Source organism: Aspergillus affinis (genome assembly GCF_023601865.1).
Source record: "Aspergillus affinis strain CMG 70 chromosome Unknown NODE_145_length_84260_cov_87_737417, whole genome shotgun sequence".
Classification (NCBI taxonomy): domain Eukaryota; kingdom Fungi; phylum Ascomycota; class Eurotiomycetes; order Eurotiales; family Aspergillaceae; genus Aspergillus; species Aspergillus affinis.
In genome coordinates this window covers 69,880-84,260 of record NW_026515926.1, presented here as the reverse complement: position 1 = coordinate 84,260, position 14,381 = coordinate 69,880, and the positions used below count along the sequence as shown (strand labels likewise).

The window sequence follows — 14,381 nt, the reverse complement described above, 5'->3', positions numbered from 1 at the left end:
AGGTGCTGTGCGGTATGTGGATTAGGTCAAGATACTCCACTTCTCTGGTCTGGTTGATAACATCGTTCCAACAGTAACCATACTACTTGAGGATAAAAGCCGCTCGGATAATAATATCGATAATGATTCTCAGTCTCGCTTCATTTAGTGGCGCGTTGCGGAAAACTATGTTATCTTTTTCAAGACGTTCGGCTATATTGGTTAGAAAAGTACATAAAATCTACTATAATGATAGAAAATTTACTGAATATAGAGGGAATCTCAAAAACCTCACTAGAACTGATACCCCACCCTTCTGGGCTTTCGATCTCGACCTCTTCCAGACTGAACCTGGAGAGTATATCTTCCTCTGCTATAGAGGAAATTGCCAGCATTGGCAACTTTGCTTTAGCCACCTTCACTTTGGCTGCCTCCTCTCTGCGTGCCTTGCGTTTCATCTAAGCAGCAAGTATTTTGAAAGAAGCCTGCTCTTTGCGCTTCTTATTCCTGCAGCAGCCCTATTATACCAGCGCTCAAGCCGCTGTATATAGCGATGCTGCGTTTTGCTAGATTTGGCCATGTTGGACCGTCTTAAATAAACTTAGCCTATTTCCTAAACGGTCGTATTCGATTCCAAATAGAGAAAGAAGGGTTTTTTTTTTTTTTTTTTTTTTTTTTTTTTGGTATACGATTCGAAGTCAGAGGCTCGTAGGGATTTACTACGACTAGAAATTACTGCTATTTAGGAAACTACAACCAACACGGCCGAAATCAAAGCTTTGCGCTTAAATCAAATTTTCCATGTCTCCCAGCACCACGACCAAACCTCACTACCCCCTTAGCGCTCTCTTGATAAACAACCTTCATCCCATTATCATACTCGAACCCCATCGCATCTTCGAACGATTTAGCCCCATAAACAGCATAGTAACATGACTCGCGGTCCGCATTCAGACTTCCCTGCGGGAACGCCACCAGCTGCCTCGCAATGTTCGTCGCTTCCTCAAACGCCCTCCCTTTCGGAACGACCCTGTTCGCTAAACCCATCGCCAAAGCCTCCTGCGCACCAACCGCCCGACCTGTCAGGATCATATCGAGTGCTCGACCGAGCCCAATCATGGCTTGGAGTCGAACTGTTCCGCTGTCCATTAGCGGGATTCCCCACCGCCGAGAGAAGATCCCAAATGTTGCGTCCTCTTCGACTACGCGGATGTCGCCGAGAAGGCTGAGTCCTGTCCCCCCTGCTACTGCGTACCCGCATACGGCGCTTATCAGTGGTTTCCGAATCTGCATGCGAGATGGGCCGATGGCGCCGATGCGTGGGCCGGAGTTGTTGGCGGTGTCGGTCTCTTTTAGCTTGGCGACTTCGGAGAGATCGGACCCCGCGCAAAAGTTGCCGTGGGCGCCGTAGAATACGCAGACTTTTTGGGTTGGGTCGTTTTCGAAGTTGAGGAATGCGGTTGTTAGTTTCCGCCCGGTGGGCCCGTCGATGGCATTGCGGCGGTGCGGTCGGTTGATCGTTATAGTGGTGATTCCTTCGGTGGTGGCCGTGGCTTGAATTGAGAATGGTTCTTTGTCAAACGTGTCGGTTGTGGTCATGATGGTGGATTAAAATGTTACTATATGGTAGAGTATGGTATGAAGTGAAGATTAGTAGGATTTACAAGGCGTTGAATTGGCTTAGGGGAGGGATTGGTCTATATATTCGACACATGCTGCTATTGGAACAGGTCCATGCGCTATTGATGTACCTAAACATCACCATTGACAATATAGGAATATATCAGGGGGGTTACGGCCAAACAAAAGCCATGATTTCACCCATGGGACGCGGTCTCAATTTGATTACTTACCTAGGACAAGCCTCCGTTCAATAGTGTCGTCTTCTGGAAATAGCTAGTCGAGATGTTCAGCATGATCATACCACGTTGACATTGCAGGATAGCCCGTAATTGATTTCCATTCTATCAGAGCCCTAAATCCCAACATAAGGGAGATCACTTCTACAAATATGCTTTGGGCCCTGGATGGTCGGAATACATATGCGTAATGCTGGGTTGGGGGCGATTGCTGGATCTATCGCAAAGGAACACACCAACTTGACATAGCACACCCGTCCTCTTAACTCTCCTACAGAAAAAATGCTTTCGGTAGGTACTGTGAGATAGTCCCTTCGGTCCAAATCAATGATTATAGGGCTCGCTTGGATAGACGCTATCCTCGATCCTCGACCTCTATTTCCTTCTTCTTCTGCCCCTCTACCTCTTCCTATAACCTTCTCACCACCTATCTATCTCAACCTCGCCGCTATCTAGATCCGTCGTTTTTTTGGTTCAGCTGCTATTATATAACCCAGTTTCGCGTCTATTACGATTACCTTCTTACCTGAGCGACAGTTCCCTTCAAGCGACTAACTATCTATTCGCGATTACGTAGTATTATATCTCACCTCACTTTAGTTACCTTCACTCTATACCTTCTGACCGCGACCCCTCCACCCACCACTATATTTTAATTACCGCAGTACCACACTCATATAACCTCAGAATCGTTTCTATAGGTATAATTTATTATGAATCGGCCTATTCATCGTTTTACGACGACTAAGCGACCGATGTTTCTGTAAAGACGATAAGGCGCGCAGTTATGTGAGTGGTTGGAGGGCGAGGGACCTGCCGACCCGTATGACCGGCGGTATAAAAAATGACTATTCCTTCTTACGGGAATGGGATGTAGACAGCAATATTACAGATAGCCACCATATTACCCCTGGCCTGCCCATCCGTACCCGGTGTGCCCTTACCCAGGCCCCATTCAGCCACCGTTGCCGGTCAATAGGCCGGGACCAAGCGTACATGGACAACCACCGCCGCCTCCACCTGGCGGAGGCAATGGCGGAAACGATGAGCAACAACACCCTCAACCCCCTCCGCCCCCTCCGCCTCCGAACCGCCGAGCGGCCGATCCAGTCCATCAGCTTACACCATGTTCTTTCATCATTCCAAGCTGGTCAATTAAAGCAAGTTTTCATCGAGTTCGTCACTCCTAATTGATTGAGTAGTAGCCTGATCTCTATACGCCCTGAGTAGGCACCGGGAGGTGGGCCTTTGTAGGGGCGCAGGGACCAGCATTTCAGTACCATATCAAGCCCACCGACCATACAAACCCGGCTGAATAGGCTTATTTCCGAGAATGCTCTCAATCCTCTCCCGGACCTCGACCCCTCTCCCTTAACTTCACGAAAATATCCACAGCCTTCATATTCTCCGCCACCTGCTGAGGACGACTCGCCCCGGTGATAACAGTCGAAACATGCTCATTCGTCAAACACCACGCCAAAGCCAGCTGAGCAGTCGTGCATCCCAACTCATCAGCCACGTCTTTCAGCTCACTTACTCGCTTCATCTTGGACCGCCCTTCCGGCGTATCCAACGCTTTCCCAAAATTAACCATGTTCTGCTTATCAGAACCTGTCACGGTCGTGGCAGCGAATCGTGAATCTGACGGAATACCCTGGCTGTATTTCCCTGTTAGGACGCCGTTGTCAAGAGGCGACCACACGGTCAACCCGTAGTTGTAGTTTCGAATCACAGGTAATAGCTCTAGCTCGACTCGTTCTCTCCAAAACCCATTATATTGTGGTTGGTCGCAAGATGGAGGAATCAAGTGATGGATCGCAGCCATGTGATGAGCTCGTTCGATATCATGGCTATTCCACTCTGATGTTCCCCAGTATAACGCCTGTCTGGAATTGACGATTTGGGTGAATGCACGAACGATTTCTTCCATGGGCGTTAGTGGATCTGGACGATGGGCCATCACAATGTCCACGTAGTCTAGACTCAGTCGGTTCAGTGAAGCTTCCATCCCTTCGAATAAATGTTTCTTTGAGAGTCCGGTGTCATTTGGGCCGGGTCCGCCCCAGAATAGCTTTGTGGAGATTACGAGATCGCTGCGTTTAAAGTTCAGGTCTTTGATGATTTGGCCAAAGACGCGCTCGCATTCTCCTGATGCGTAGGCCTCCGCTGTGTCGAAGTAGTTGACGCCGTCGTTCCATGCTTCGAGGAGACAGTCGCGGGCCGATTCGTAGCCTACCTGTCCGCCAACTTTGTCGTGCTGTCAGTAAATCTTGTGGGTGAATGGGGGAATATTGTCGGAGCTAGCTGTACTAGTCACCCAGGATCCGAATGACAGTGCGGATACTTTAAGGCCTGTCTTGCCTAGAAATCGGTATTGCATGTTCTTGGGGTCGAACTGCCTGACTGCCTGGGAGGCCCCTTCGATCGACATACCTTGGATGGAAAAGATTAATAGAGCTAATAATGTTTGAATTGCAGAAAGAAAGTTCGAATTCTTCGATTGAAACTACGATGGTTGTGAAAGATAGATATTCGGAAAAGTGTTTCCCGGCATTCAAAAGCGCCCAGGCCCCAGAGAGAGGCAATTTATAAAGATGAAGGATCCGGAAAGGTCCTCTCAGCTACTCCGCAATATTGGATTAGCACTAACCCACGTCACCAATAAGCGTATTGACTTCGGCCTGGATGTAGCACTATTTATAAAGCTTCGTCCAATTAGCCGAGATATCTAGAGCCAAGAGAGAGTAGTTTAACCGTTCTTCAACAGCCATACCCGTCACGCCCACAATTATGGGGATCGTGAGGAGTAGGCGACTGAGATCTCGATTAATCCAGAACTTCAACGTTTAATAGTTACAACGGGCGTATCTAACGTAGATGATATCGGGAGCTAGCAATATGAAGAAAGTAAACACACCAAACCCAACGTTACTCAATCAGACGGCATACATCCGTGATCTAGGCAGACGTACTAATTGAGAAAATAGGGCAGTACAAAAACTCCAGACATTCCTCGCCACTTCCCAAAGCGCAGCGTCCACGCCGAACGACCTGACCAGGCGGGCACCGCGGCTGCTCAACCGTAACGCAGGCGTTCTCTTTGCGGTTGAAGACTTCATCGTGCTTACAGTCCGGGCCGCCATCAAGCACACAGATGCGGCCGCGAGGAACAGTTGGCGGCGGGCAGGACGGCAGGTGTTCGGATACACAGTCGTTGCCATGGCGCTCCGTGCCTTCAGGACACACCGGATCGCTGCCAACACAGGCGTTGCCGCGAGGAGTGCTGCCTGGGGGACAGATTGGGTCGCTGGTTGAGACGCACTCGCCATCGCGGGCCACGTATCCCGGAGGACAGTATTTGTCGACGTCGGAAACGCAGCGGCCGCCAACCCAGGTGAAACCAGGGGGGCAAATTGGATCCTCAGTAGACAAACAATGCTCACCAGCTACAATTGTCCCTGTGGGACATTCGGGCGTGTCACCAGTGATGCAGCGGCCGTTGGTCAGATGGCTTCCAGGCGGACAGCGGAGGGTATGTCTGGAGATGCAATTCTCGCCATCAGGGATGGTGTCGGGCGGGCATCGAGGGGCCACATCTGACATACAGCGACTCCCATCAAAATGCGTATTGTCCGGACATTTGGGGTGCTTCGGGGTGATACATTCTTCCCCATTCCAAACGCTGCCTTCTGGGCATTTGACTGTGTCGTCCGTGATGCAATTGCTGCCGTCCCAAGTGGAGTGCTCCGGGCAGTGCGGAGGTTCAAGACTAACACATTCGCCGTTCTCGAGTTCAGTTCCTTCGTCAGGGCAACTAGGCTTCTCGATGGCGGTGCATTGGCCGTTCACAAGACGCATGTGGTCTGAACATTTCGGGGATTCGATTTCATGACAATCGCCGGCAATCAGGTCGAGACCCGGAGGACAAACAGGTTTTTCGCGCGAGACACAGTGTGTCCCTTCGATATCAGTCCCAGGTGGGCAGCGAGGAGGCTGCGTCGGCGGGACTGTACAGCGATCGCCTTCCGGGACGGTGCCAGGGGGACATTGGCCGTCGGCACCAGGGCGGACCACGCACACGACACCGTTATAGGACATTCCGACCGGGCAGCAACGAACGGTTTTCAAGATTGGGTCGTATGATATAACATTAGAGGGGCTGGGGCAAGCAGGTGGCTCGTCCGAGACACATCGGTCGCCGACGGGATGAGAATCAGGCGGACAGGAAGGCTTGTCAGGTGCAATACAGGTTTCGGTTAATCTGTTGTATTTAGACCCATTGGGGCAGTTAGGAGGGTCATTGGAAACACAGTTGTTCCCGTCTAGGGTACTGTCCTCTGGGCACTGCGGTCTCTCGGTGGAAATACACTTGCGAGTGATCGAGTTGAATCGGGTGCCAGTGGGACAATTAGGGTCATTGGTGATAGCGCAGACACTGTTCCAGGGCTCAGAGCCCGGAGGACAGCTAGGTCGAGAGGGATGGGTGCAACTTCGGCCGTTGAAATGGCCACCGTCGGGGCAAGACGGTCGCTCATTCGCCACACAGATATTGTCTTCGAGATAGAACCCGGAAGGACACCTAGGGCTCTCCTCATGAACGCAGACACTGCCACGGGGAACGAGGGGCGGAGGGCATATCGGCGGATGAGCGGTTTCACAGGCGCCATTACGCCAATTGCTTCCATCGGGGCAGCTAGGGTCACTAATTGAGATGCAGTGGTCACCTCGTGGGTTGCTCCCTGGTGGGCAGATAGGTTGGCCCAAGGCACAGTCGCGGCCGTCGAAAACGGTGCCCACAGGGCAACATTTGACCTGGCCAGATATTGGGTCGAGAGAAGGAACAATGTCATTGAGGGTTAGACGGACTGGCGACTGAGAGGATGAAGTGAAAACGGTCTGTTTAGATAACTGAGCAATGGCAGCGGCCTGGAGAGCCACCAGCCAGACCAGGGTGTGAGGTAGCTTCGGCATAGTCGAGGTTCCCGAAAACAACAAAGGATACAACTCGAGTTCGCGGAGATAGGCCAGCAAGTGGAGACAGAGGGTGAGAAATGAGGAATCCTGAAAAACCGTATTCACTTATAGCAAGTATTACCTCGTAACCGAGATATTCGTTGTTCGGTTGCCAGCATTGGCTTGACCCAGGAGATACACGTTGGGGTGAATTATTCCACAAAGAGGGGCGTACCGAACATGAAACGACCCGGACGGGATAGTTCTGCGCCGTGGTATAATTTGTTGGATGAGCACTCCTATCTCTAACCGTGGTAGCTGTGTAGATGGTCTGTTTGACTGAGCATACCCTGGGACCGTTCTACTAGCTTTTGTGTATAGAATCGGTCACCGGGGAGAGTGCTCCTCGATATTTCCTGTCATCTTGATGGCTGGGTTTATCATTTGGCATGACAGTCTGTTCATTTTGCCAGAGGTAAATGAGTCTCCCTGGAGACACTGCTCAAACATTTTTCGCGTTCCTGCTTCCCGTCGTGGCCTAGTAAGAATGTAGTCGATATAGTTCAGAGTGAAGATTGTTTCATATTCAGATGTTTGTCAAAAAACAATGTTGAGAGCCTATAGCAACGTGGAAGGTTGGACAGAAGGAACCTTAACGATAGACAGGATGTCGACGTGTGAGTGACGAAACGGATGAGCTTCACCGTTGAAGGACCCATGTTTGATGAAGGACTCTAGGGCTCTGGCCCAACCCAGGTGAGCCTTGGAAAACGAGAACCGGGCGGGGGAAACAAAAAGGAAATGCAATTGGGAAAAGGGGGGGGGGAAATAGAAGACATAGACATGTCATTCAAAGTTGTTTATGGTGGACGAGAGAAATTACTCCAGCCTTGTATTGACATGTCCTTTCTTAGCTAAAAGGACTGAAAGCACCTCGAGGAACCAGTCATACTCTTGTCTAATGATATTACGTCAGTATTGCTGAATCTTCGAACTTTATTTAATTTCCCTCTCCTTGCTCGTAAGAAGTCACGATGACGGCCGAGAGTCAGATGATCACCTTAGCCCTGCTGGGAGCTGTCACAGCCCAACTCATTTCTGGGCAGCAGCACTTTAATAATCTGTCCGGCTGCTCATGAGCAACCCCGGGGGACCGGAGGAGTGACATTCACTTATTATTGCAATGCTTGGGTATGGGAGGGTGTCACTGGCCCGACCCGGGGCGTGGAAACGGCCGTGGACTGCGCTCTGCTCTGTACCCAGGAAGATGCTACGTGCACCAGAACAATCTGGCATGCCAGCGCTCGACGATGCTATCTCACAACACATTCGGGTCAACCGATCATAGACCGGAACAAGTACCCCTGGTGGCTCTTCATGGCGCGCGGGGAACCCCAGACGACTCCACCAGAGCCTTGCTTACCCGGTTTCCACCTTTCCGATGGCCAATGTGTGCCGACGAAAAACCAGAGCCCCCTCCCTGTCCCGATGGTACGGTTTGGGATGGCTTCAATTACGTTCGGACAGGAGAGCCTATTGACGATGAACGACGTCACTAACTAGTTCTAGTTCTAGTTCTAAGTACAGATAAGGGATTTTAGCGCTTTAAATAGCTGCTGCAGTCAAGAAGCAGAGCCTGTGGATCAGGCAGAAGTTAATGCCAGCTGCAGAGGTCCTCCAAATCTCTGAGACCTATCCTACCACTTTTTTTTTTTTTTTTTTGAGGTGGGGGAATCTCAGTCTGGCTGTGGTAGTGGATGCCGAGTACATATATCCTCAAAGAAACGGGTTTCTGATAGCCTTGCAGCCAGCTCGGTTGCACCTTTTAGGGTGCCTAGCAGGTAGGGGATTATGTCAGAAGAGAGCCTGAAGGTCGGAGCAGGCGCCTCTTCTTTGCAATGCAGCAGAAGAGAAAGTGAACTGTAGTCTTTCTTGCGCCACAGCGGCAGAGAAGGTGGGCATCTTTATGGTTAAACCGTTCGTGATAGGCTGCAAAGTCTCCGTGGCCCGTACGAGCGGCTAGGATCCGTGCTAGAAGCGGCCTTGGGAGCTTTAGCTCTGCAAGGCATCTAGGGAAGTTGGTAATCCAAAGGTCTTGATAGGATTGAGGGGCCGTAGACTGCCAGTATCTCTGAAGAGCAGTCATGACATTTGCCTTAGCCTATCGCCTTAACGAGGCATACGAGTGTTCACTTGAGGAGGGAGGGTCCATGGCAGCACCCTTCTTTGCAGCTTGGTCAGCTGCCTCATTCTCAGGTATTTGTGTGTGACCAGGGGCCCAGCAGACTCGTAAAGAACCGCCATTAGTGTATGAGAATCGGCCAGGTCTGGGCTAGGGGTTTGGAAGGATTCGAAGACCCCTTGGGATGAACCTGCGAAAGGTGAAAGGAGACGTGTAGCTACCTCTAGGTTATCTAGACAGACCCAGAGGTTAGTGGCAAAGCGGGCAGTATCCAATTTAAAAGCCGCTTTAACTCCAGCTAGGGCTGCTTCAACATCAGCATCAAAGACCTCTTTGTTCGGTCCCAGGGAGAAGGAGGACTGTTGGATCAGCCTTCCAGATTGATATAGGGCATATCCACCGCCTGCCATCCTGTTTTCTAGTTTCGAGCCATCTGTGAAGACCTTTATATCGGTCTGTAGGAGGGAGGCATAGAATCTTTGAAATCTATCAGCTGCCTGCTTCTTAGACATGCCTGCATGTAGGGGCTCTGATTCGCTGTTGAACTGCTTTGCGTGCCTCTTATGGGATCCAGGGGGCATTTTGCAGTGGGTTCAGTTGTTCTGACTCAGGGAGGGCTAGCACGCGGCGTGCAAAACGGCTGGCCTGAAGGCGAGTTCGGGTTACTCTTTCTGCCCTCCTGCGGAGAGGGTGGTAGCGGTCAAGACGGCGGAGACGGACTGTAGCAGTAGCAGCTATATAGTCTAGTTCAATCTCTGCTGGCAGAAGCCCTGACTCCCGGTAAAGTGCAGGGGTTGGGGTTGTACAGTAGACTGGGAGAATCGCTCTGGCCCCGGCTAGTATCACCCGGGTTATCTTATCAAGGTGGCTCTGGACCTTGTTTGAGATTATTCTCGTATGGGGGCCAGGGCGTGAGCGGAGTGCGCAGACCTTAATAGCCTACTGTATAAGGTAAGGGTTGGCTCCGCGCACTGTATTTCCAAGGGAACGTAGTGCATTCGCAACTATTATAGCTTTTGAATCCATTTCTTCAAGTGGCCACACCGGCCACCCAATACACAATCTATCCATCGCTTCCCACAAAAATTTTCTGTCACATGGCCATATAATCGGGACTAGCGTGTGTTGGCGGACCTGATTCCTAGCGCGAAAGAGGGGGGTTGTCATCACACAAAACATCCAACAAGTCACTTACCATTCCCTTTATTCAAAGTAGAAGTCAGCGATAATTCTAGAGACTGAGGATTTCTTGCAAGCTTATATATACATTTTGGCCGTCCAGATTCGTTGGAATTTCTAACGCAGATGGACGAAGCAAAGTCGCAATCATCTCTAGTCGACAGCGTACAAAACCCCCTAGTCGCGGAGCGCACGACCCCTGAAGAGCCGAATACTGCCCCCGATGCCAAAAGAACTAAAAGCTTTCATTATGGGGAGATACCGCCGATCATACAGCCTCCCGCGATAACCCGGATTGTTCCTTTTCCAGAGAAGCTATGCTCGGTCCTTGAAATGTCTTGAAGCCCTCCGACTGTCCTGAAGCCTGCAGTTATTGAAGAACGAAACGGTGAGATAGAGTTTCGGGTTGTCAATAATGATGGCTCTACAGAGAGTACGGTTATCCCGACAGGTCTCAAAAACCTGTTTCAAAAGCAGCTACCGAAGATGCCCAAAGATTATATCGCCCGTCTCGTCTATGATCGCACTCACTTGTCTTTGGCTATCGTCAAAACGCCTCTAGAAGTCATTGGCGGAATTACATTTCGAGAAGTCCGATACCGCAAGTTACGCTGAAATCGTGTTCTGTGCGGTCTCATCGGACCAGCAGGTGAAGGGATACGGAGCGCATCTTATGGCCCACTTAAAGGACTACGTTAAAGGCACTTCCCCCGTGATGCATTTTCTGACCTACGCTGATAACTACGCCACGGGGTGTTTCCAAAAACAAGGCTTTACCAAAGAGATCACGCTTGACAGGTTCATCTGGATGGGCTACATCAAGGATTATGAAGGCGGCACACTTATGCAATACTCTATGCTTCCCCGAATATGGTATCTCGAAGTTGGTCGTATGCTTCTTAAGCAGAAGGAAACTGTTCTAGCTAAAATGCGCCCCTTGAGCAAAAATCACATCATACATTTACCGCCTCAGCAATGGGCTAACGGCGTTATCACTCCGATTGATTCATTCTCTATTCCTGCCATTCGAGCTACTCGGTGGTCTCCGGACATGTGGTACAAGCTAGCACGGGAACCACGACATGGGCCTCATTTTAACGAACTTCGACGCTTTCTTAGCAAAATTCAAGCTCACAAACAAGCATGACCCTTCCTCTCTCCGGTCAACAAAGAGGAGGTCCCGGAATATTACAACGTTATTGAATCTCCAATGGATTTGTCAGCAATGGAAGAAAGATTGGAGAACGATTCCTATTCTACCCCGAAAGACCTTGTTAATGATCTCAAGTTGATCTTTAACAATTGTCGGCAGTATAATGATGCAACAACGGTATATGCCAAGTGTGCGATCAAGCTGGAGAAATACATGTATTCTCTAATCAAGGAGATACCAGAGTGGTTTGACTTACTGGAAGAATGACGCAGCGCATCAATTATTCTCTTAAAGTTCAGCCTACTGCTAAGTGAAGCGAGTATTTTGTAAGTCTGACGTCTGTAGTGGGTTTAAGGTGCTATGCATATCAAAATGTAGCAGGGTGGAGAATAATAGACGCCATTGCATAGGTGCCCTAGGTCCTGCTCGAGCTGGGACAAAGCTTCCCTGGCAAAGCTTCCCTGGCACTTCACCTGCCTAGTCGCATCACTTCACGTTGCAACACTCCCGCAATCAGGCCCCAAATCGGCTACAGAGCTTCGTTCCGTACCTGGTCCAGCTGGACATTTGAGTCGTGCTTGTCTTCGAAGATTTCGCTTCTTGGGCGGCCTCCCGACATTTTGTCCTAACAAGCCTATCGAGCCCAACTTCTCAGCCGTGCCTCATATCGCCAGCCCTTTTCACTGGTGCTACCAAATGCTTGTGCGTTGAATTTGCTAAACAGTTATGGTTAACCATCAGGGGAAGGTTCGCCACGAGGAACAGTCCCGGTAAGACGGGTGCGTTAACCATACTACGCTGTGGAAATGATTTGTGACAGGCGCGTGGAAGACGCTGCTGTTCTTCTAGGTGTGGTTGAAACAGGCCATAAAATGGTCAGCAGAGCGCTGCAACCTGCTAGAAGACTACCAATATCTTCATATCTCTTTTAGAACGGAATGGAACAGTTATTCATCTGATCAATTTTCCACTCCTTTGAACTAGGATATCGTATGTCTACGATTTAGATTTAAGCGCTTAGGAACGTTCTATCACAAGACAGTTTTCTGTTGAGACTCCTCAACCTCGAATAAATTATAAATAAATGACTTGAACATCCCGGCTCGACTATACAGCTAACCTGACGTGACTATACCACATCCGCACGAACTTATGTAAAGTAAAAATCCCACTCCCCAGCACAGTAATCCAAGATAGACATGGATTATCCAACGGGATGTCTAACGGCCTGTCACCACAACACCACGAATCACGATCCTGTCAATATTTTCCTCTCCATGCTTAGATTTCTGAAATATAGCGCCAGATAGTTGAATGAACGTCTGTTTAGGCTTGCCGTCTTTTTAACTACTGTACCCACGCCTTCTAATAATGATCGGAAAGAGTTTTGCCTGTCAGTGGCACATCTAGTTAAGTGCTGATTCATGTACCAAATATCTAGTTACAGCACCTAGCTAGGGTTATAATTCTGTGAAAGCCGATCAAGACGCTCAAAATAGATGCATTTTGGTGCTAGAAACTAGAATTTCACACGTGGAGAAGGAAGGAAAGAAAGAAGGAACCAGGCGATACGGATGTCAATCCTGCAGGGAAGACAAACGTAACAAACAGAGCAAATACAACAAATTCAGCAAATAAGGCAAATATCTAGATGACATAGGAGCCTGCCGTCACAATTCATTCTATCTAAAATCCAGCCTACCGACCATATCAGACCGTCTCAATCACCCACGTATCTCTCTCTCTCTCTCTCTCTCTCTCCATCGATCCTTGCCATCTTCCTCACCCGCGCACCCCGTATTCATCAGGAAATCTCAACATCATGAGAGTCTATCGACCAGCTTCATGTCGCTCATTTGCCTGCCTGATAAACTCGTCCCGATATTCTTTCGCCAGGTCCCGGCTATTGCGATACGCGTTTAGACCCTGTTGGTAGGATTCTGGACTCCCGATCAAGGAGTAATGCCCGACCTGGGTCATCACGTAATCCGTCTGACGGTTTGCGCCGGGGTCGATATTGCTCGGAGTCCGCGTCGGATGGGTCGCGTAGATGCCTAGCGTTCCCTTTTGGAAAGTAGAAACGATCGAATAGGCGTGATTATCGTGAGTGGAATCATGGGCAGGGCCAGGAACAGGCGCAGGATCAGAGCAATTATCGTTATCCTGTGGTCGGTTACTGCTGTTGCTGTTACTGCGGCACTTCTCTTGCGCACGTCTATATTGCTGGAGGGAATGTATCGCTCGGGCGCCTAGAGCGCTATTATACAAGGCCTGACGTTCCATCACGGGCAGCGAGCCATAGTGGCCCTTTGTCTCGACAAAAAAATTAGGCGTGATAGGACGGTTGGTCTGCCGGGTGGGGATGATCTGGTCACTGAGCTGTTCCCGGACACGAGAATGCAGCTGGTGATGCAGCGCGCCGTGGTAAATATCAGGCTTAGCATTGGCGAGGGTACCGTTCGTGAGCGGCGCCAGGTTCGTGAATGGGTGATTGCCGCCATCGTGGAAAGACGACTGTTGCGAACCGTCGAGGATTGGAAGGATTTTCTTGATCACAAGCCGCTCGTCAGAGGTCCTGTTATTGAGTCGCTTGAATTCCTTATATTCCTTGCGCAAGGAATCTTCAGATAATGCGAGAGACGGGCGACGGGCTCGTAACCGTCTTTGGATCTCGGCAATATTTTCCGGTTCACAGACCTCGGTCCCATCTGGGTATGTAGAATCAGGCAGAAAAATACCATAGTCTTTCAGATGGCTTTCAAAGTGTGGGTCGTAGGCCGTCGTATTTCCGGTCTTTGGAATGGGGCACTTCGAGCTGGAGTCGGTAGGATCCATTGAGTACTGATTGAAGTCGGCTGGTACTGGATACTAGAAGTAAGGCTGCCTAGTTAGTATGCCATGCGTCCATTTCATAGAGAAACGTCTAGCGATAACCTACGTTTCTGATATCTGATAGGTCTGGCCCTTTACGGCGGGAAAGTTTTCTGATCTCTTGTAAACAAGTAGCTGAGCAGTTGCGCAAGAAATCCGGAACAAAGGTATGAGGGCGAGGAAACGAGCTACTTTGATTTGAGGA

General features: G+C 49.9%; 5 protein-coding genes across 5 annotated transcripts; 1 reads left to right on the top strand and 4 right to left on the bottom strand.

Annotated features, from left to right (window-relative positions):
- Positions 1-750: 750 nt before the first annotated feature.
- On the bottom strand, positions 751-1,578 carry KD926_002166 (enoyl-CoA hydratase/isomerase family protein; the record flags this gene model as incomplete). The annotated part of the gene is made up of 1 exon (XM_053093974.1): positions 751-1,578. One exon carries the CDS (start codon positions 1,576-1,578, stop codon positions 751-753), a length of 828 nt encoding a protein of 275 aa, XP_052951238.1.
- A 1,599-nt stretch (positions 1,579-3,177) lies between these two features.
- Positions 3,178-6,809, bottom strand: KD926_002165 (uncharacterized protein; the record flags this gene model as incomplete). The annotated part of the gene is made up of 2 exons (XM_053093972.1): positions 3,178-4,085; positions 4,811-6,809. The coding sequence occupies 2 exons, from the start codon at positions 6,807-6,809 to the stop codon at positions 3,178-3,180; spliced, it is 2,907 nt and encodes a 968-aa protein (XP_052951237.1).
- A 2,151-nt stretch (positions 6,810-8,960) lies between these two features.
- KD926_002164 (ribonuclease H family protein) lies at positions 8,961-9,554 on the bottom strand (the record flags this gene model as incomplete). Its single annotated transcript, XM_053093971.1, has 1 exon — positions 8,961-9,554. One exon carries the CDS (start codon positions 9,552-9,554, stop codon positions 8,961-8,963), a length of 594 nt encoding a protein of 197 aa, XP_052951236.1.
- A 1,271-nt stretch (positions 9,555-10,825) lies between these two features.
- Positions 10,826-11,299, top strand: KD926_002163 (Bromodomain-containing protein; the record flags this gene model as incomplete). Its single annotated transcript, XM_053093970.1, has 1 exon — positions 10,826-11,299. The coding sequence occupies one exon, from the start codon at positions 10,826-10,828 to the stop codon at positions 11,297-11,299; it is 474 nt and encodes a 157-aa protein (XP_052951235.1).
- A 1,836-nt stretch (positions 11,300-13,135) lies between these two features.
- On the bottom strand, positions 13,136-14,140 carry KD926_002162 (uncharacterized protein; the record flags this gene model as incomplete). The annotated part of the gene is made up of 1 exon (XM_053093969.1): positions 13,136-14,140. The coding sequence occupies one exon, from the start codon at positions 14,138-14,140 to the stop codon at positions 13,136-13,138; it is 1,005 nt and encodes a 334-aa protein (XP_052951234.1).
- Positions 14,141-14,381: the final 241 nt, after the last annotated feature.